The sequence below is a fragment of the Lissotriton helveticus genome, chromosome 7 (genome assembly GCF_964261635.1).
Source record: "Lissotriton helveticus chromosome 7, aLisHel1.1, whole genome shotgun sequence".
In the NCBI taxonomy this organism is placed as follows: Eukaryota; Metazoa; Chordata; class Amphibia; order Caudata; family Salamandridae; genus Lissotriton; species Lissotriton helveticus.
The window spans coordinates 1598939296-1598961576 of NC_136068.1; the positions used below are offsets into that span (position 1 = coordinate 1598939296).

A 22281-nucleotide genomic window follows, 5' to 3' on the forward strand; every position below is an offset into this window, starting at 1 on the left:
GTTGAAGACCCTCGCGATGATGGGACGAGGAGGGGCTCCCACCCTCGGCTTGCCTCCCGGGACCCTGTGCGCCCGCTCGATGGAAAAGTAGCTAGAGAGGTTTTTTGGCTGGAGGTGTTTTGTAATCAAATCTTCAACAAACAGGTCCACCGCCGGCCCCTCCATTCGTTCAGGGACCCCCAGGATGCGTATATTATTACGCCTCGACCGCCCTTCGTAGTTGTCAAGGAGGTCCCCCATCTGTTTTTGCTGTTGCTGGAGTTGGGCCACTTGTTGCTGGAGGGTGGAAGTGTCGTCGATGAGAGCGGCCGTCTTGACCTCCATATCTTTGACTTTGGAGTCCATTTTCCGGAGATCCGCCCTGAGGAGAGTGACCTCTATATTCACTGAATCAATGCGAGTTTCGAGGGAGAACCGGACTCCAGCTATTGCCTCCATTACGTCTTCTAGAGTGAGAGCCTTTGCCCCTACAGAAGGGAACGCAGTCTTTGGATCAACAGATGTGGCAGTGTCTTTGGCCTCCCCCCTGGATCCCCATGAGAGCTTATTAAGCTGCCGTTGAGTAGACGTCTTGTACCCTTTGTTAGACGCCATCAGGCACCAATATGCACGTAGCCAGGGGCAGCAGGTAACAACAAGGAAATCGCCGCTGAGGATCAGCAGGAATTGCCGCTGGCACAGCGCGGAAACTGGACCTTGTAGTGTGGGCCCCCGCGAGGAGACACCGCAACCTCAGGCCTTCAGCCCGGCCAGTCGCGAGGTAAACAATTGCTTCTCCAGCATACGTGCCATCAAAGTCTGTTACGGATGGGCCCAGGCCAGCGTCTCCGCAGGCCCTCACCAGTCCGGGGAGCACCGGGATCTAGCGTCCAATTCCGCCCCTCTAGATACACCAACAAGACCCAGGCACAGCCGCCGCTGTTATGGGGGGGGGGGATCGGACTCCAACACCCCCCGGGGCCCCCGCTTTCCGGTGTCGGGGCCTAGCCACTGTCCAGCTCTCTCCGATGGCAGCGCGGCACCCAGTCCACCCCTCAGCTCCCGGGGTATAGAGAAGAAGAAATACGACCGCCGCCCCGGCCCACCGCACCAACACAGTCCGCACCTGAGGTCCGGGAAGACCAGGGGAAAAGGGGGCAGAAGTCTCCAATTCGGGCCAGAGAACACCGAGCAAGCAGGCCCCAAAGCCGGGGAATCTCGTAGGTCAGCCCCATGCGCGGGGCCGTCCCGTAGGCAGTACCTCCTCTGCCGTTCTGTGGGCGTCCGGGCGGGCTGGAAGCAGGATCCGGCTCTCGGAGAGCGCCCCAGGTCTCAGGCGCAGAGATCACTAGCGGTCAACCCCGGGAGAGCGGATCATATCTCCTAAGGCCAGCGAGTACAGCGGAGCATCCCGGGAACAGGCAGGCCCCAAGCCAGGGAGTTTCGTGTCCAGGGATAGGGGCGTCCTGCGGTGTCTCCTCCCCCGGTACTTCACGGCCCCCCCGGAACAAATGGAGGGCCGGATCCAGCTCGCGGAGGGGGTCCGCTTAGCTCCGGCGATCGCGGGGCAAATATCAGCCGCTCGAACAGGCCGGGACAGAGCTCTAGCCACCACGGCTCACCAGCAAACAGGTCGGCGCTTTACAGCCAGAGCCATCTTGAAGGTGCCGAGGGGTGCAATGTGTCGGGTTCTTTCTCCCCCCTCTCGGCTCTCACCAGGCCCGTGCGAGTCGTCGGAGGTGCACAACAGTTAAACAGTGGGGACACCCCGATGTCAGATGGGGTCCCCCGATCTACTCAGATATGTTGGACGGATTGCCAGGCGAGGGCTGGGAGCCGCTCTAACAGGCGACCATTCCCTCCGGCTGCTGGCCACGCCCCCTCCTAGATCTTACATTTTTGATAAAAGTTAATAACGTAATCTTTTAGATCACCTCTAAAAGGGCGTAATTTTGAGTTATTCTATTTGATGGTCAAGAATCTTAGGATGAATGGGAGATAACAAAGTTTATGATTTTAAAAGTAGAGGGTGAGGAATGTCTAATTGTTAGACTTTGTGTCAAGGGATACTTGGGTAACCGAGAGTTAAGAAGTTAAACTGGTTATGACTACTAGATTGTGTGAATAGCTGTTTATGGATAATTGGTTTTACTTTTACAGAGTGCTTGTGGACCTTTTGACGTATGATAGAACGTTACAGGAACTAATATGATTATTGATATGGAAGGTGATTTATGCAATTTTGGTCTCAATTGTTTTTTGTTTATATCTTGGGTTCTTCGTGCACCAGGGTGATGTATTGACTTTAGATGTTGTTTTGCATATATTGTTTATATAGTACTCCCAATTTTTTTTATTTCTTCATTGACCATTGGTTCTGTTTTTGATTTGTGTAGTAATACCCCTGATGAAGGTCTAAGGTCCAAAATGCATTGGGTAATTGGATGAATTCGAAGAGATATACATAAGAAAATCATGATTTATAATGTGGAACCAATACAAAGCTAAAATGAATCGACAAATGAATTCCATGTAAATAAAATTCAAGATTGCAAGACACCATTTGTTTAAAGTAATTTTCGATTTTTTCGAACATTCAAGAAACTTTATTGAGTGCGAAGTGGGGGACGCCCCTCTATCGTAGAGGACAGCGCTATCTCTATATTTCTACATCCTTGCTCCCAGGAGGATTAACCCACTCGCACCACCGACCATCTTACACAAGTGCACTTATTATAATAAAGGAAGAGTGCGTGTGACTATTAAAGTATTTCCTACATGAAAATGACTGTTTGGTCTGGCCCACTAATATGCAGTCCAGAATCTATAGTTTTGCAGTCGGGTGACCATCGGCCTTGTTCATTTTCTTAGATGAGGCAATGAACCTTCTCCACTGTGAAAATTGTGGATACAGTGTGTACTGTAATGCGTTTTCAGAACCAGGCCTTGGAGTATAGTTCTATGCTTGCCCTTCAACCTTTTCAGACAAGCGAATAATACAGGCCTCCTCCTTATATTGCAAACCGCAGACCCACTCCTGAAAGTCTTTTATGTAATTCTTGCACCTTAGGTCCCATTGAGGTAAGCCCGGTGTTAGTTTCTGCCTCTCATCGCCTTTAACTTCATTGTCTCAGCTTGGAAATACAAGCCATACAATAACATAACAAAATGAAAATTTTAAACTTCATACAAATAACCTAAACCACTTACTACATTATCATTTATAAAAAGGAAAGCTGATAAGCACAGCGGTTGGTTCCTAAAACCTCTGCAATTACAAAAAATAAAAGATGTTATTCACAATACGGGCTAGTTAGTGGGACCCCCCCAATAATAGTGCTTTATACAGGTATTGAACGGCCTACCACTTTTAACATGATGAACCATACTAAAACAGATTACTCCTGTAAAAACATCCTTGGTGCATGCAGTACCGGCTATCCATAGAGCACGGATTCCAATTAAAAATAAATAAGGTCAATACCCATATAGCTGTTAAATAAAAAAAAATCAGGCAAGTCCTTCTTGCTACCATTCAGCAGTGGACGAGAACGTTTACCTAAAGTGCCAGTGCTAGGAATTCATAAAGGTCAAGGTGCCAAGCAGAAGGGCATATTAACTGTTGGTCAAATGCCCTTGGTGGTACTCCTATCTAGAGATAGCAATCTGACTAACTGGTGTTAAAACGACTTCCAGGAAAGCAATTCAGATCTGTAACATACCATAGCAATCCATAACGTGTAAGTGTCTTTAATAAGCAAATAAAGGTCTGCACCCTTATGACCAAAAAACACCTACTGCGCCTTTGTAGCAATAACGTGTTGATCAAAGATTACATGCATAGTGCCAGTGCAAGAAACTCCAAAGGTGCAGATGTACCAATAGGAAGATGCTATAGCAACTGCTAGTCTAGTTCCCTTTTTGATGTCACTGGTCGAATGTAGCGGTCTAGTAACCTTTCACTCTTCAATTTCGTCAGTCCGTGCACAAAGTTAGGGCTTCCTTACCAAGTTTAATGTTATGCTTAATAAAAAGAGGGCGAAGATATTGTCTTTTGGCAGGCAGTGTAAAATGGCATAAACGTTTAAATTGCATGACCGATTAATTGCTCTCCAGCTCACAGCTGCATGCCACTGATGTGGGCCCTCTTACTCTGGTGTACAGTTACTGGCAAAGATCCTATGCAAAATCTGAAGCAAATAGCTATTTTTGATACTGGGTAAAGACTATTTAGATATGCTGGCTAGGGTTTAAGGACTATGAAGCAAGCGTCAAGTTGCCCTTTGTAAGGAGCAGTTATTTAGTCCTGCAACTTCTTCACCAGTTGACCACTACCTGTGGGCAGGCTCTCTCGGTTGGACCAAATCTCTCCGAGCATCCTATGGAGCTTGACATGACGGCTATTTGCTTGTACCAAGGTAACTTTGATGATTCTGTGGTTGACCAAAGCTCGCGCACAATTTTCAAACAGATGATCAGTTCTGGCTTACATAGCAAGTGTTGATCAACAGTGTTGAGTGCTGTTTTTAGACCTATAAACTTCATACACAACCTTAATTTCTTTACAGGATTATATTTTAGAGCCATGTTGTATAGGTATATTGCTTGGTCAGTTGTTCCTTGACCTTTTTGAAAGCCAGCTTGGGCAATGGTAAAAATCTCGATGGCTGATGCCCAATCTTCTAAGCAGCAGCTTGGCGTAGGTCTTACCAATCACATCAAGCAGGGAGATTGGGCAATAACTTGCAGGATTGTTTCGTGGCCTTTTACTATGTAACGTGACACTGATTGTCCATTTGCATGAGGACGGGACTTTCTACCATACCCAGATTGCATTATAGGTCACTGTTCACATAGGTGCCTAGTCCTGAAGGTTGAATCTAAGCTTCAGAACCAAAAACAGAACAAGGCACTGGGCCGCAACGGACTAACGGCTAAGTATGGCTTTGCAGACCGCATCCTCAGAACTCCTTGTGACACCTGCCATTCATTACCATGCTAGTTATAGGGAATGTCTGGGAATTTGATAGGTCTTGAGCCAGCAAGTCGTGGCACAATGGCAGTTCACTTTAAGCTGAATTGTACATTGTTGCGAAGTATTTGTACCACACATCCAGAGAAATGCCCAATATGAGATTTGGCTTTTTCACTTTCTGACCAGCTCCATCCAGAAGCCTTCCGCTAATCCGCCCTCAGAGGAACAAAATCATAAGCCACCATATCAACTTTGTTTTTTCACGGCAATCCAAATGTCTTTAATGGCAAGAAGGATATGATCTTCTTCAACAGTGTTTGCCCCCGAAGAAGCTTCCATCATTTTATTACCTGGAGCAGATTGTTGTGTTTCCGAGCTCTTTTTTAATTAGTGCAGTTTGTTTTATGGGTTTGGTTAGACCCATCTTGCTTGTTTGAGGAACCCATTCCCAAGTAATTTAGTGCGCAGATGAGATGTTTCGGTCCAGTGGAGATGCACATTCAGGGTGTCTACCGGGTTCTTACATCTTATCTCAGGAGCCATCGGGGGACAGTATTTGTGCGTTGTGGTCGATAGGTGTTCCCCTTTTCAATGGAGAAATAGAACTTCTAGTGATCTGTTCTAACAAATGACTTAATTAATTTGGCTTTAATATCTACACAGATAATTTGTGCAGGCTTATCTTTAACATAGGGAGGGCTACCATGTAAAACAAAAACAAAAAAGTCAGGCTTAATAGGCTTTAACATTGCATATCGCCTAGGTTTGTTGAGATTAATTAGGTTGTATGACAGAGGCACGCATGGCTAAACCACGCATGCCTCTACAACGCATCACGAACCACGAATGCTTCTTAACCACGCATGCCTTTACCACGCAATTTCGTGGTAAATGCATGTTTGGTTAGTGGATATGAGTGGTTGGGTTTGCCACTATGCCAATTCGATCTCCCCCCACCCCCTGCCCAGGAGCCTAAAACCTAACTACCCCTACCTCTTCCCCCACCCTGAGGCCTAAAACCCTTTTCCTCTTAAAAAAAACGACACTGACCCCCCCTGCCCTCACCCTGAGCCCTAAAACCTACCCTCACCCCTAAATCCAGCCCCAGTGGTTAAAATTACCCTGAACCCCTGCCCTGAATCCTAAAACACTTACAAAAATTACGCCCGGCCCCAGTCCCACTTACCTGTCCGCTTCCGGAGCTTCCTGTCTCGACGATTCCTCTCCCCGCGTGTCCTCTCAGTCTCCCTACCCATCCGGACAGCTAGACCGCGCACTGCCTTAACTATGCATGTATCCCAATTGACTTGTTTGATACGCATCTCGTAGCAAGTAAAGTATACAATATATTAAAGCAGAAAGAGAGATAGCAGTAAAGGGCTGTGAATGTTGGCAATTTGTATATTGAGTAAGGTTAAGATGTAACCACTTTCTCACGCAAAAAGCACACAAAACCAAAGAGAATGTTGGTTGCTGGCATATCCAAGATTCAGGTTTTACTAGGTGGGGACTTAGCTAAAGTCATGCTATCTTTTGGGAAGAAACTGAATCGGATTTTTATACTCTGAGATGATAGTGAGGGGTGTGTTTAAAGGAGGAATTCTTGTAGTATGATCTGACACATGAACTTAACTGAGGCTCTTATAGACTGGTGTGAGTTGGCAGTCTTTCAGGACATGCATTGAAGATTTGCTCACAGAAGTGTGTGTCAATAATTTTCAAGGAGTGCTTTGTAGAACTTTCCTTTTGGGTGTGTAAATTTATGCTTTGTGCTTTAGGGAATTGTGCTGGATAGATTTAGGGAGTGAATTGGGCTGGTAGATCAGTGAAGTGTTCATTGTAGATGCATTCAGAGTGTGTGTTGGAGCGTCTTAGAGTCATGGCGATTTTAAAGAAATCCGGGCTGTACGATTAAAACAGATAGGTGGAAAATAGTTGAGAGGGGGCGGAAGATGTCTTACATAGGTACTAATATATGTAGACTAGTGTGAGTGATCTGTTTATTTGCACTGTATTTATTCATATTTCCCCTCTTACTGTAGGTAAGCTTGTTTCCATGCCAATGAACCCAAAGTGGCTGAGGCCAGCACCTACCAAATTTGACCCTCGAGTTGATGCCCTCTGCTTTCAGCAAGTGGAGCTGGATAACTACGTTGGTGAGTATGTTCTACCTTCTCCAGAGGGGGAAAGAGAAAAACAAAACGAGATTTCTAGGACACTTTGATGTTCTCCTTTCTTCCTACTCCAGTGTGTCTGGCTAACTGAAGGAAACAACCAATTTCCCTGGGCCACAAAGATGAATTCCAAGAGTCAAATAAGGGCTAGAAATGCTGTGCCCTTAGAAATACTAACATAGCTAGTAGTTTTTTTCCCCTAATCTCCACCTCACCTGTACAGCTGTTGTGGAGAGGAAAAGTGCGGCATGTAAAGGTTCAATGGCAACAAGTCTTCTCTATCGAACAACAATAGAAAGGTTTTCAGACTATATATGTCCACAGAAACCTTGACTTTGCCATGAACTCCACTAACAATTTAATTCATGTTTTATTTAAGTGACACTTTTACTCCTCCTTAGCTGTGATGGTCTGTATAGTGCACAACTAACAGGCTTTTTCCGTCTACAGGATTGTAGGATTATGTTTGCAAGATATGCATGCTCGTTCAAGTGGGAGACTTGAAATATGTTCACGTTCTGCTTGTGAGTGAGCCATGTGGCTTTCAGTCGAGCTTGAACGAACTTCCTGCACTGTTAATTTGTTCTTTTTCTCCTCATTCAAACAGTTCTTAGTCTGCCAGTTAAGTTCTCTGCTCACTGTGTTCCTTTGAAACTCCGAGATGCCTCATGGGATGAACATTGGGTTTATAAATATGCAGTCATGTGTATTTATGATTTCAACATAGACCACACCAAATGTCATGAGCTACATTTTGGTAGCGTTCATTGTGCAAATGATACACCATCTATGTTCAGCAGTCCAGTGAATTAACCCTCCATCGCTGTGGAATCATCAATCGCATCAAGCATCATCACCTACTTCATTAAGATATCGAAAGGTAGGGTATAGGGAAGGGAGAAGAGAAGAGAAAGGAGCAGAAGCCATGAAAAAGATACATGGTTAGGAGTGGGGGTACGCAGAGGAGCAGTAAAGTATATAGACTGCCATGTCCTAAAATCAGTTTCCTACATAATCTTTCCATGCCACATTAAAGAGTGACTATTAGAGAGAGATTAAAGCAGGTAGCCTTTTAACTTCAGGTATCTGCAGAACCACAAACCAACAATCCGCTGAAGCGTCAGTCGTACGATTTCAGTTCGCCCAAGTAATATTTTGCAGCTTTATATCGAGTGAAAAAAAATCACTTGTTCTGACAGACTTTCGGTTTTAGCAGAGGACCACGCTGCTGATGCGATCCTGCAACTCACAAATCTTTATTTATCCACGCCTTTTGTTGCCACTTCCGTTGTCTTGATTGCCAAAGTATGGGAAAAAGAAGGTCTTTGTACCCTCCCTCTAGAGAATCTTTCATTGCAACTGCTTTTCACTATATGGAATCTCTGATGTTAGTCAAAAAGAATGACCATGATGGCCCACCTTCCAAATTCGGAGCTCCCTGTCTGACCTAGATGAAGTTTTGTAACATCGTAAATAGGCACGTCGAGGCAGGAGTAGCTTTATTTGCATCAAATTACAAGTAGTATATAACAGACCCCAGCCGCAGCTGACTGGCTCTCAGCACGCCAGCAGTCCCACTTCGCGGGCGCTCGCCTTAGAACGCTCTCCGCCGTGACATTCTAAGTGATGTTACAGCAGCGCGTTCTACAGCGATCGTAGGGGCAGAGGGACGGCGGCATTGTTTAGCTCTCCCCCTACGGTGGGAGATACCACACATCCCCCTTCCCTGCACAAATCAAGAAAACAGCATATAAGAGAAACATTAGAACATTTGTCGCACTCTACATGGTAACATATTGCTCCAAGTGTTTCGGGCAACTAACCACCCTTGGGCTAGTTCTGCGGTGGGCATAGGGTTCCTCATGGGCAGGTCTCCCCTCATCTGGGGATTGTCTACTCTCCTAGCCTCATTGTCTTTGTTCTCTGGAGGGGAGTGATATCTTACAACTCTTCCCATGTTCCAGATCTTCCCCTCCTGAGTTTTTACAGCATTTTTAAACAATTTGACAATTCTTGTGGGTTTGGTAAATTCAGACCAGTTTGCTCTGCCTGTTGGTGCTCTGATTTTTACTACGTCTCCTATTTTGAACCCTGCCTCCTTTACGGAGTGTAGTATGTCAAACCTGTCTTTCCTGCCAATCATGGCTTTAAGCTCTCTGTCCAACCTTTGCGACTCTCTAGAGTGTCCCGTCCACCCTTTGTGCCACCCCATCCACTCCGGTGAAAGCTTTGTATTAGGTCTTCTTGCCCGGAGTAGTTCAAATGGAGTGACCCCTGTTGTCTGGTGAGGGGTCAGTCTGTAAGCTTCTAGGCGTTTCCCTATCTCTTCCTTCCAATTTAGCCCATTTGTTCTTGCTAGCTGGATGCACTCCTTGAGAGTCTTGTTGAACCGCTCGACCATCCCGTTGGTCTCGGGGTGGTACAATGCACAGCGTTTGTGTTCAATCCCATTATACTCGAGAAAGTCTTTCATTTCTTTTGTACCCCATTGTCTGTCAACAGACTACTGTGTAGACCTTCCCTGAGGAATAATTCTTGTAGAAAGTCAATGACCACCTTGGTGGTGATCTCTGATACAATCTTCACCTCTGGCCATCTAGAATATAGATCCACTCGCACCAAGATGTAAGGGGTGCGAATTTCACCCGTCAGTGGGCCTACTATGTCCAGTGCCACTTCTTCCCTGGGCCCCAACGGGGGTGGTCTTCATTGCATGGGAGGCGTGTGTTGCTTCAATACCTTGTCACTGATAGTGCATGGTATGCAGTCTCTTACTTTTCTCTCAATCTCACGGTCCATGCTGGGCCACCAATAGTCTCCCCGCATCCTCTGTTTCGTTTTGGTGATTCCCAGGTGTCCTTCATGGGCCAAATCCACTAGATATTCCCTCAGGGTTTTGGGCGGGATCAATCTTGTGCCACGGAACAGACATTCGTCAGTGACGGACAATTCATCCCTGATCATCCACAAGGGGCGCAGAGTCTCGTCTTGTTTATCTTTGTGCTTCCAAATCTCTTTTACCCTTCCGCACACCTCCATCAACAGTTCATCTGCTCTAAGGGCCTCTTTCCAACTTTCTTCTCCAACGGCCCCCTGGGTAATTAAACAAACCTTTTCTGCTTGTGTCTCGTCCTTATCTTCCTCGTCCTCCTCGCCTGCCTCTGCTTCATTTCTTTCCCCCACAAGGCGTGAGAGGCAGTCTCCTGTGAGATTCCTTGTCCCAGGCACGTATTCAACGTTGAAAGTGTACTCCTGGAGGTTTACAACCCAACGCCTGATTCTGTTTGAGATCGCGTCGAGCCCTTTTTGTTGAAGACCTCGACCAAGGGCTTGTGGTCTGTTCTCAGGTTGAACCTTGTTCCCCAGATGAAGTCTCGTAACTTGTTCATAGCCCAGTGTACTGCCAAGGCCTCTTTCTCTATCACCGAGTAGTTGACCTCGGACTTCCGAAGTAATCTCGATGCTAAGGCTATGGTTTCTTCACCACTCTCTCCCACTTGCGTGAGAACTGCCCCGAGTCCTTTTGAACTCGCATCTGTTGTCACCACCGTCTTCCTGCTCGGTATGAATGCTTTGAGGCTTGGCGCCTCAGCTAGTGCTTTTCTCACGTCTTCGAATTGCTTCTGGCACTCTTCATCCAAACTGAACACCACATCCTTCTTTAGCAATTGGCGAATGGCATAGGTCCTGCCAGCGAAATTCTGCACGAACTTGCTGTAGAACTCCAGCATTCCCATAAACTATTTTATTTCCTCTTTGTTCTTTGGTGGAACCAAACTGGTTATGGTGTTCTGGAGTTCAGCTTTAGGGCGAATTCCTCCCGGTGTTACCTTGTGTCCCAAGAAATCTAACCCTTTACAGCCAATCCTGCACTTCTCTCTCTTCACCGTAAAGCCTTGCTCTTTGAATCTCACCAGCACCTGTCTCAATCTTGTATCATGTTGCCCGTTGTCTGCGCCAAAGACCAGCAAGTCGTCTTGATAGCACAAGACACCCGGAATGCCTCTAAGGATGCTGCCCATAATTCTTTGGAACACCGCTGCGGCTGAGACTAGGCCGAACAGCATTCTCTTGAACTTGAAAGCTCCCATATGTGTGACGAACGCCGTGAGTTCCTGTGAATCTTCATGAAGCTTGATTTGGAAGTAGACCGAGCTCAAATCCAACATTGAGAATACTTTCGCTTCTTCCAACATGCTCATCATTTGCGCGATATTCGGCAACGGAAACTTGTCGACCACGACCTCTTTTTTTCAATGCCCTGAGATCGATGCATAGACGGACTGAACCATCTTTCTTCCTTGCTGCGACGATCAGCGCCACCCACTCCGTTGCCTCCACAGGTTCTATGACCCCTAGGTTGCACAGCTTCTCTAGTTCTGCTCTGACCGCCTCCTGAATCGCTATGGGGAGGTTCCTTACTCTTGCTACTACTGACACTGCATGTTCCTTCAATTTTATCCTGTGGGAGTAGTTTTTTAGGCACCCAAGTTCCCCACTGAACACTTCCTTAAACTCTTCTTCTATGCTTCCCCGAGTCTCACCTATCTCTTGCACCAAAATCTGTGGGGTTTTGTTGGGGTTGAGGTATACGCCTAGTTCTTTTTGGGCCTGCCACCCCAGTATGTTGTCCCCCCCCTAAGGATACATAAATCTTAGAAACCGTCAATCTATCCTTGTAGTCTATAGTGCCCCAGAAATAACCTTTCATGTTGATAGGTTGTCCACCATAGCCCCCCGGCTTTACATCCATTTTACACAATTTGAGACTTCCTTTGGCCACCCTTCCAAATTCTCTGGCATTAATGATCGTTATCTTAGAAAAAGAGTCAAACATAACCTCCAACCCTGTCTCTTCGACCTTTATCGTATCTTTAGGATTGCTAACCTGTCCGCTCCGTATCTGCAAGACAATTTCATCGCACACCTGTGTAGAGTTTTCCTTTCCCTGCTTCTTGTATACCTGACCACTCCTGCGGTACTGTCTGAAATGACCCTTCTTGGCACACTTACTACACGTGTATTTCAACGCAGGACAGTCTTTGTCACTGGCCATATGTCCTTGCTTGCCGCACCTCTAGCAGTTGCCCTTGAAGATCCATCCACCTTTGCTCTCTTTCTGTTCCTTCTGCTCATTCTTCTGCTCCTTAACTGCCAACACACAGTCACCTTCTGCCACCACTTCACTCACTTTAACCTTACTTTCGCTGACCTTGTTTTCGCTGTCTTGCTTGATTTCACTTTCACACTGCATCATGTGTTCCACTTTCTTGGCCACTATAAGCACCTCCCTTAGTGGTGGGTCATCTTTTAGCCACAACTCCAAACGCACTCGCTCAGTCCTGCATGCCAACACAAAATGGTCTCTGATCCTTTCCTCACACGCACCACCAAACTTGCACGTGGCAGCCAGTTTGCGTAGGTCAGAGAAGAAATCTTCTATTGATTCCCCTTCCTTCTGCCCTCTTTTACCAAAATGGTACCGTTCCATAATAGTGCTAGTTTTAGGAAGGTAATGTAGATCTAGTTTTTTTAGACTAATTTCAAATTCATTCAATCCCCTTGCTTCATGCGCACTCAGATCTGGGAGATGTTCCAACACTTCCTCTCCTTCCGCCCCCATATAGTATGACAACAATACTACTTTCCTTTCCAGGCCCAAATTGGGTCCACACACAACTGCATAGTTCTGGAAGACCTTCTTCCACTTGTTCCACTTAATAGCGGGTTCTCCTGGGCTTGGTAAGAAGAAGGGAGGGGGCGTTACATTTGGCATTTTACCCTAGTAAAAGTGTATTCCAGCACAATCTCTGTTATCTGCACAATAACACACTTAAAAAACTACAATTAGAGGAAAGCACTCTTCCGCGTTTTCACTTTGTGACAGAATACTCAGTGAAATCCAGTTCCCAGTTTCTCAGGGTTTCTACCTAATAGCAAATGAAGACAAAACATGGGTCAGTACTTCCTGGAACCAATAGGTGGCGCAGTTCCTCTAAGTATGTTCTTCCTGGAGAGTCTTTTTTGCCTAATGAATCCCCATCACTTATTCACTCGACCAGCTCCAGTGAAGTACCAGTCAGGTGCCCTTTCTTGTTGACGCACAGCCTTCTCGCAATCCAGGCAGCGAATAATGTTAGCCCCCACGCTGGCCACTCCAACGATGTACTTTCGTGACCACTTGCTGAGTTTCACCCAGTCCCTCACACACAGGCTGCCCGATGGTCAGATGCCGCTGTCATGACGTTCGTATCTTCCACACTTGCAGCGCAATGTACTATCAGCCTCTCATGCTGTGGTTCCGCAAACAATCCATAAGGCTGTGACACGCGTTCAAATGAATAGATAGGCACACGCACCAGGACACACAAACCAAGACCGGGTGATGAACAACTTGCCTGAAGTACTTTGAAATCTGTCACAGCATGTTCCGACTGCTGTAGTACTGTTATTGTATGTGTTCCTGTTTTCCAGCGTTCACAAGAATATGTTCGTGGCACCAAACATTTGCGGTTCTGCTCACTTTGATTGCGATGAAGGGAAATCACTCCCGACTTCATCTTGCAGTGTCCGGTGCCGCCTCAGGTGCTCGGACTTTAGCGTGTTGGGGTCAAAGCTGCTTCAAAAGTCCTGTTGGTCCTCGTCGCCAGTGTAACATCGTAAATAGGCACGTCGAGCAGGAGTAGTGATCAAGCGAACAGATTTATTTGCATCAAATTACAAGTCGTATATAACAGACCCCAGTCACAGCTGACTGGCTCTCAGCACGCCAGCAGTCCCACTTCGCAGGCGCTCGCCTTAGAACGCTCTCCGCCGTGACAAGTGATGTTACAGCGGCGCGTTCTACAGCGATCATAGGGACAGAGGTATGGCGGCATTGTTTAGCTCTCCCCCTACGGTGGGAGATACCACAAGTTTGTATCATTTGAATATAGTCTCTCCTTCATCACTGCCCGGGAGGTACAAATGGTCCTTGAAAAAGGAACACATGATTTCAAGTAACACCACCTTTGAAAAGCCCTGGACACATCTTGCAACTGCATGCCATTCATTTTCCCAAACCTGTATTATTTTACAGTTCTAGTGCCAGTCAACACATTTCACCAATGCCCACTAGCTTATTCTCCATAGCAGTGATTGTATTTTCCACCTTCTCCAACTTTTTTAATATGGACTCTCATCATCATCTTCTGATTCCTGGCTACATCACTTGCTCTTAAGTCCTGCTTAGTTGGAGCGTATTGTTGATTGTTGATCTTTGCTGTGTGGCCTGAAAAGCTCTACTGTCATAACTGCAGATACTCTTGCACTTCACTGTTATGAAGCGGCTAAGCCATCAGCAGTCCTGTTGTAAAATGCTGCCTCTCCAGGGGTTCCCCCCCAGCCGTGCCCATTCTGCTCACAACTTGTTCGGTGGCTACAGTTCCAGCTGGCTCTGGTGTAGCTGGTACATTCTTCAATCCAGGAGGCAGACTCTTCAGTCCAGGAGGCACTCACACCAGATTATATGCATCATGGCCTGATGCCTTCCCTCTCACCGGGCAATCTGACTGCTCACCATTATTTGTCCTGACTCCTCGTTCGCTGCCTTAAAAGCACATCTACAGTGTTTGATTTGTTTACAGTATACTTCAGTATTTCCCAGCTCCACAACCACTCCTTAATTCCTCCGTTGCATCCATGATAGCATCGAAAAGCCAATACTCTGGCCCAGCCATCAGTGTTGGAAGAGCATGGCCACCATGCTCACGTTTATACTCCTCCTGCCCTACTTTATGAAAACAAAATCAGCTTCTCCATGATCCTTTTTTTGTTCAACTAAAGTTATTAAAACACTCAAATCCCTACATTTAAATGAAAGAAATAAGGGTGATGAAAGGTTTGAAATACAAATGTGTTAAATTATCTCAACGAACACCTTGGAAAATATCTTCGAGTCTTCCAGCCTATAAGTCACAGCTTCGCCTGCTGGATGTTCCGCTGCAGCATTTCATTTGCATGCTAAATGGTGATCTGACTACTGTATTCACGTCACCTAACCTAAACCGACCTGTTAATTCTGTGGTTCTTGTGGGTTTTCTCAGGCATTCTACAATTGCCAGTTTGGCAGATGTCTTCAACACCTTGCTAGACTGATTCTGTATTTTTTTTTAACTAGATCAGGGCACTTGGTTAGAGCGAATATTGCTAGCAGAGCTATAGGAAATCTACTTCTTAAGACTGAGAGCACAACCAGTCGTGTGAGCGTTGTCTGTCAACTCTGAAATTAACACCTGATTTCCATGTTTGCAAGGGCATATGTAATAAAAGGCATATATGAAAGACTCTTGCTCAGTGTTCTAGTTTATAGTGCTGACGCTGTATTCACATGCATGCTTTAATGAGGCGGAATTGCAGCCTACGTTTTTAAAACACTTGAAAATACAGTCGTTTGACATTTGAGTCCATTGTCACATTGTATGTTTGAAAATGGTCGATGAGCTACGCTTTTTTTTAAAAACAAACTTTATTAGGGTATTACAGATTGCACAGCAAAGCTCAGTGGCGCAGTTTACATAAGTAATTGACAACAAATAATCAATAATGCACTAACGAGTCTGGATCCTGAGTCAATAAACATTACCCTCCTCCCCCCATACAAGTCAATACATCATCATAGGTTTATTAGCAGAGGGTAATATGTCTGTGTACTCTAGAGAAAAATGTTGGGTAATGTGTGTTATTCACTGGGCCGTGCATGGCAGTTCGTGAAGCAGCAGGGGTCCTCAGAGTGTCAATGAGGGCTCGGTGTATCCCGTTGCGGGTGCAGGTTTGTGACCCCTCTGGAGAGGCCAGGGGGTGTCAGCGTCCGGTGTGATAACACTGTCTACCAACACTTCCCAGGCCCTAGCTGTCTCTAATGTGCCTATTCAGTGTTTAGTTTTTTTTAGTAGCAGTCTCCCTTCACAATTCGCCCATTTTTCCACTTCCCTTCTCCACCATGTGGTTATTCGAGGCCTTCCCGGTGATTTCCAATTCCACTAGATTTAGCGATTACCCAAGATATATGACAGGCCTTGAAATTTGCTTGTAACTTTAGTTTTAGGTGTAGGCCGATGAGCTACAGTTGTGGATTGTTACAGAATGAAGCTCTCCTTTTATTGTAGAAGTTGTCCCTTTACCTGAGTCAACATTCCTCTCCTCCCCTAAAGTCTAGTAGAGGGCCCTGCTGCCAACGATAATGCCCACCGCATATCTCAGCTGAGTAGAAATTGTATCCTTGTTTGAAGCCTGAATATCAGTGACAACTGACTCACTATTAATAATGGAGCTTTACCAGTCTGGATGTGGAATTTAATACAATATTTACTTGTTCATGAGACAGGTTGCTTCATATAAATCTACTTGTCCTGTTAAAACATATCCACTTGTCCCTTTGTTGCTACACAGTGCAGTGACAAATTATAGCAGCAATCTCATATAAAACCCTGATTTGAGCCTCTCTGATTATGCCAGGGCTCCTACTACAGTAGGCTTTGAGTTCTAGCAATTTCCTTATTTTGCCACCTTTCCGCAGAGCTACATGCTGGGGCTGAAGGTAGCGTTAAGCAATAGTTCTCGGTTTGGAATGCCCTTTTTTGAGTCTGTTCAAACCTACTTGATTGCATGTTTTAAGGGTTTTTGTCACCTCATCTCTAATCTCTACCCACACTGAGTGCGATAGGTTGGAAATTTACTCCTGACCATGGCAGAAGTAAAACTTCTCATAGGGTTTGGAAAAAAGTAGTTGGAGGGAAAGTGAACTCTTAACCGCTCAACAGATTTTAGCCTGAGCAAATCTACAGTTGCATATTTGCCTGTGCTAAAAAGTGGTTCACAAATATTATCTAGGAGTACAGATCCCTTTATACTACTGAAAATTCTTGTGAATTCATGAAAGCCGTAAATTTGCACTAATGCAAGAACATATACTATGGGTGGCATTTTGTGACTTTCTTTAAGTATAGAGCCCCTAATTTGGTCTGGAGTTAACCAAGACTTTTGTTTTTATTAAAATTCGACCTCTCTCTCTGTCTATCCATAGACTAGTTTCCGCTCTTTCACAAGGAGCACATCAGCACACAAATTCGTTTTGTTCAGTGCCAGGAACTAATATAACAATGTGTGCTTTTAAAAGCCAAAAAATATTAATGCTTTTTACCAATGTTTGTTATAATTTTTACTAAGTTTTACATAAACCATATCAAAACTAGACACATTGACAAAAACCAAAAGGCTGACCGCCAATATCAGACCTATTGACTTTGCCAATGCTTATTTATTTTCGTTTCCCCCCCCCCCATTATCTTGTTGAAACTAGTTGCACTGATTTTCCTTTATGAATAATTTGGGGAAATACTAGCATGCATCAACACATTTTGCTAAATGATGCAAAGAAATGTTACCTACAATTGGTTGCTTTTTTTTTTTTGGTGAACATTTTATTTTGAAAGCAAAGGATCATCACTCTTGCTTCCAGTCTTCTGGAGATATTTGCATCAAATTAGAGAGCTTTGTGTGTAGCCTCATTTTGTTAAACTTAGCAAATGTGTGTAGACATTTTTACACTTTAACTACTGTCAGTAGTGCAGTCTGAGTTTACATTTCCTTAGAGCCCTCACCTTAATAAGAAAGGCTCTGTATTAATGAACCATTAATACAAGTTCAAAGAGCATTACCATATGATGACAAATATTACTGTAGCTGCAGACAATGTCCTTCTCTGAGCCACAATGTGGTAATGTAAACTGGCAGCCAAAGGCTTTGTGTTGCAGGGGATTGTGCTTGCTTGTCCCAAGGACAACTTAAACATGAATCCTTGTTGCCCTTGACCCTAAATAATATATCCTGGGAGTTGGGCTATAGAAATTCCACACCCCTGCTATTAAGAATGGTGAGCATTCTAGGTGTTAAAGACAAAATCATTGAATGATGACGAAACTCATAGGTTATGGGTCACTAAAAACGTACCGAAAGATTTTTAGGTCTATGTAGTGATGCTTGATCCTGAAGATATGTTTTTTAATTTGAAAAGGACAATTATCATATTAGCTGTGCCACATTTTCTGTCTTCACCTTGCAGCTGATTCTTTCAGTGCCGCCTTCACTTTGATGCTGTTTCGAACTAAAAAGGATATGCCCTGACTGATGAAGCACTAATGACTCTATGCCCCACCCAAAAGATCTCCCACTGCAGTAGCAGTTGTCGCCTGCCTCACAGCCTGTTCTAGCTGTGACTTCTTAAAAGAAAAAAGGTCTCAGCTTAACATAGACACTGGGTTTTCACACACAGCCGCACCCAATGTATTCACGAGTAAACACAGACACGAACCTGAAGCAAAGGCAGGCATGTCTTTCTCTGACTCCTCTTTTTAATTTTTTAGAACTTTCCAGCCTAGTTAGCCTCCAGGCAGCGGTCCTAATCTTGGAGGTATGAACAAATTAAATGATGACCTTTTAACCTAAAACATGCGGACCATATAACATGTTGAGTTCGACAAAGAACAATATTCTATATCCTGCACTTTGCCTTCAGGTTTGCTGAAGTCTGATGGGTAATGCTGAACGAACCTTAAACAGCCCTGGCAAAGGCTGGTACGTCCAACCCTTGACCCAATGCCTGAAAATGTAAGACTTTGTCCCAGTTGTGGTTACAGCTTTGCTTGATATTTTTGACCAATTTCTTAGAGAAGCTATATTTCTACATTATTTAAGTATACCGTAGTCACGCCTTTGTTTAAGAAGTCTTCTCCTAAAAGGCTCAGCCAGCTTCGGTTGTGATTGACCTTCATTATTTTTTGTGAGATCATGGGTATTTTAATTAGATGATTATTTGAGCAGCATGTTAAGGAGGCATCTCTCATTGATATCTGGCATCGATGCCTCTTATTGCGTCAAGATGATATTGATTGGTGTTAGATTCATGTGAGTTCGGCACAGGTGACATGCGATCCCAGGTTTAAGGCATCCATGGCCTGCCTTTGACACAGGCAACCAGTACCTGTTATGTGTGGTGTTATGAGAAAGGCAAAAAGAATTTGATTAGGCCTTCACTGAAAAACTGGAATTGGTAAGTGAAGGGCTGCCCAAAACGTTTGATTAGTTAACTTGCCATAAAGTTTCTCCAAGGCACTGCCCTGCCCTGCTTTTATTCAATGTTTATATGCAGGAGATGACTGGGATCATTCAGAGGCGCCTACTGGAGTTTCAGAGGTACATCAGCAACACCCTGCTGGTAGTGCAGATGGAGAGGAAACTCTCACATTTACAACAGATTAGTGGACATTTAGTGGGCATGTTTTTTGCCTCAAAGACTCCACAACTAAGTTGTGGTTAATAGGTTCTGATATTCAATAATTTCCACGAACCCGGTGGCCTTAATTGTTGGTAATTTACCTGCAGCCAAACCATCAGGAACATAATTAAGGATTTTATTTGATAGCAATTTCACCTATGAGAAACCAAATGATTGAATGGTGAATTATGATAACTCAAGTTTATGCCAGCAAACAACGTGAACTCACATACATGGTTCAGAATAGTAAGAGAGATTGTCTTGTCCAGGTTGTATTAGGTAAACTGTTGTGTTGCAGATCTAACATTGGGGATTTTTGTACCACAGAAGAAGGTTTAAAATGAGGCCATCCGGATAAACTCAAACTTCATGTAGCCAAGTGCACTGGTTCCCAGTTAGTGAAAGTTTAGACCTCTGTTAATCCTATGAAATACCAGCCATTTCTGAGATTAACTACCCTACACCAGATGTTGACGTCCAAACAAAGTGAAATTAGATATTTCCAAGGCAAATGCTTGTAATTCTGGTAGTTAGAGGTTAAAGTAATGTTCCAGTGACTTTTTGTGAAAATATGTCCGCTCCGATTCAGAATAAAACTGGAAGAGAGTACTTCCTACAAACTTTGAATCAGTTAGATGTTTAAGTTGTTCTGTATCATAGAAGTTGTATATTCTGTCTGCTTGACATCTTTTATTCTCCTACCTTTGTGCTCTGAAATGGTCCATGTGGGAATATTTAGCTCTGTTAACAAAACTGAACACACAGAGATGGAGGTAGTGGACAGTTTCACCTAATCCCCTGTAGTATGGAAAATTAATAGGAAAAGGCAAGTTAGAGCAATTATTTAGTCACAGATTGAACCTTCTGTACGGCAATCCTTGCCTGTGCTAATCCCTGACCCATGGCGCACAGTACGTTTTTGGTCACAGGCATAGGCCAACCAAGTGAAAGGTTCAGATGCAACCTCTGACTATGATCCTCTATTCTTGAGACGCAGGGAACACTCACTCTGGCTGGCTGAATCCTTTTATCAATTGGCAAACATAATATTCCATTTGAGGGCAAACCGTAGTCTGTATAATTTGAATACATGTGTGATACTGAGTAATTTGATGTTTTGTTTGGTATGGACATATGTACATGTGCTGTAGCGGTACCGGGGCATAGAATTATGCATTTCGTATAGGATATGTTATGGACCAAATTCATATACACATGGGTTTCCTCACTCTTCTGTCTCAAATGTATCTTGGCCAGTATCACAGTTATATTCAACTACTAGGAGTCAAGAGGGGCAGAAAGGACTGGATCGCCCTCCACTCAATCCAACACTAATCAAAAAATGACCCAGTCCTCAAGGCAACACAGAAATAAGTAGGGCTGTAAACAGTTCTAGATCGTCCAAAGAGCACTCTAATTATATCTCTATTCATAGAGATTATAACACTGTTTCAGGCTGTTGCCAACGTTAAAAAATGAGCCCATCTCTGATAAACAGAAAACCGTCCAACACAGTACAGACATTCACTAGAGGGACAACATTTAGGAAAAAGGTGTGAATAGCTAGATGACACCTCACGGGCGCACCACCAATGGGGCCCCTGGCTGGTACTCACCAGGTCGGCCCTGTTCTCATCATCGGTGTCAAATAGCTTAACGAAAACGTGTCCAAAACCCAAAGTAAGGAAAATAACAGTGAATGGTGCAGTGTACAAACAACATATATGTGACACGGACTAACAACGTTCAACATATAACACACACAAAACTGCGCAGCAAGATACTACTCATTACTTTATTTATATCTTCTTGTTGCATTGCAGTTTAACATGTAATATAAAAGGGTGAGATATGAATACTACCTATCGCCTCATACTCAACCCGCAGCCGACATGTTTCATTGCCTTAGGTATTATATCAGGCAATTTCTTCAGGGCCAACGTATATTTACGATGTCACTGCCAGCGATACTGTGCTTTTAAATGCTGGAAATCAAAAACATAAGACACACATATATATATATGTGGGCATCTGCCTGTAGCAATACTGCATATTTAATATCCACATTGCACCCTGTTATGGATTAAAAATGCTCTTTACCTAGATAAGTCCTTTACTTTCATACCGTTACCGCTCTGGCTCTGTGCAAAAATCTCAGACCCCCTTCCGATCGGTAAGTAGGGTCCCGCCTCCCTTCTTTAGGTGCCTGGACAAATGATACGGGGAAAACGCCATACGGGCGAAAATTAACATCAGCATGCCTACTCTCACCGTCTATTCGTCACCAGGTTCCGCGTTTGTATGCTTACTCGTGGAGGTACTGCAAACGGCGTTTCCTCAACACCGGAGCGTCATGAGCAGGGCTTGTAGTTTATTTATCAGCGTTTCCGCGTAGCTTGGCTCTGATTGGCCGGGCACACCACGTGGGAAGCAGGTCGATGATTGGACCATGCAACCACGTGGCCGCTTGCACATTTACGGTGTCTTTTGATCTATATAATAATGTCCTGTTACATTTGGTTTGTCATGTGGACTTACACTTACCCGGGTGAGATATAAACGCGGGGAAAATACTTTGTACACAGATGTAAATTCACATGACTCAAAAGGGCGGCCGCCATCTTGGAACAGTCTATCTTAATGACATGTCCCTTCGAAAACTTCAAAAATACAGCGGCCATCTTGGAATATTACTTCTGTTTCAAAATGTAACTAGTTTCTAATAAAGGAACCATATTTCAGACAGTTACTTGCCACCTTATCCAATTCCCCAGGCCCATTAAAATCCTATTATTAATGGTGTGGTAATGGTGTATTGTTATGGCGGTGACTATAAGCTA

At 44.5% G+C, this 22281-nt stretch overlaps 1 protein-coding gene across 2 annotated transcripts in view; it reads left to right on the forward strand.

Annotated features, from left to right (window-relative positions):
- Window positions 1-22281, forward strand: part of POLD1 (DNA polymerase delta 1, catalytic subunit) — a 493173-nt gene that overhangs the window by 30453 nt on the left and 440439 nt on the right. For both annotated transcript variants that reach the window (XM_078655207.1, XM_078655208.1), the window contains exon 3: window positions 6997-7110. In XM_078655207.1, coding sequence (XP_078511333.1) covers window positions 6997-7110 — 114 coding nt within the window. The remainder of the gene's footprint in view (window positions 1-6996; window positions 7111-22281) is intronic.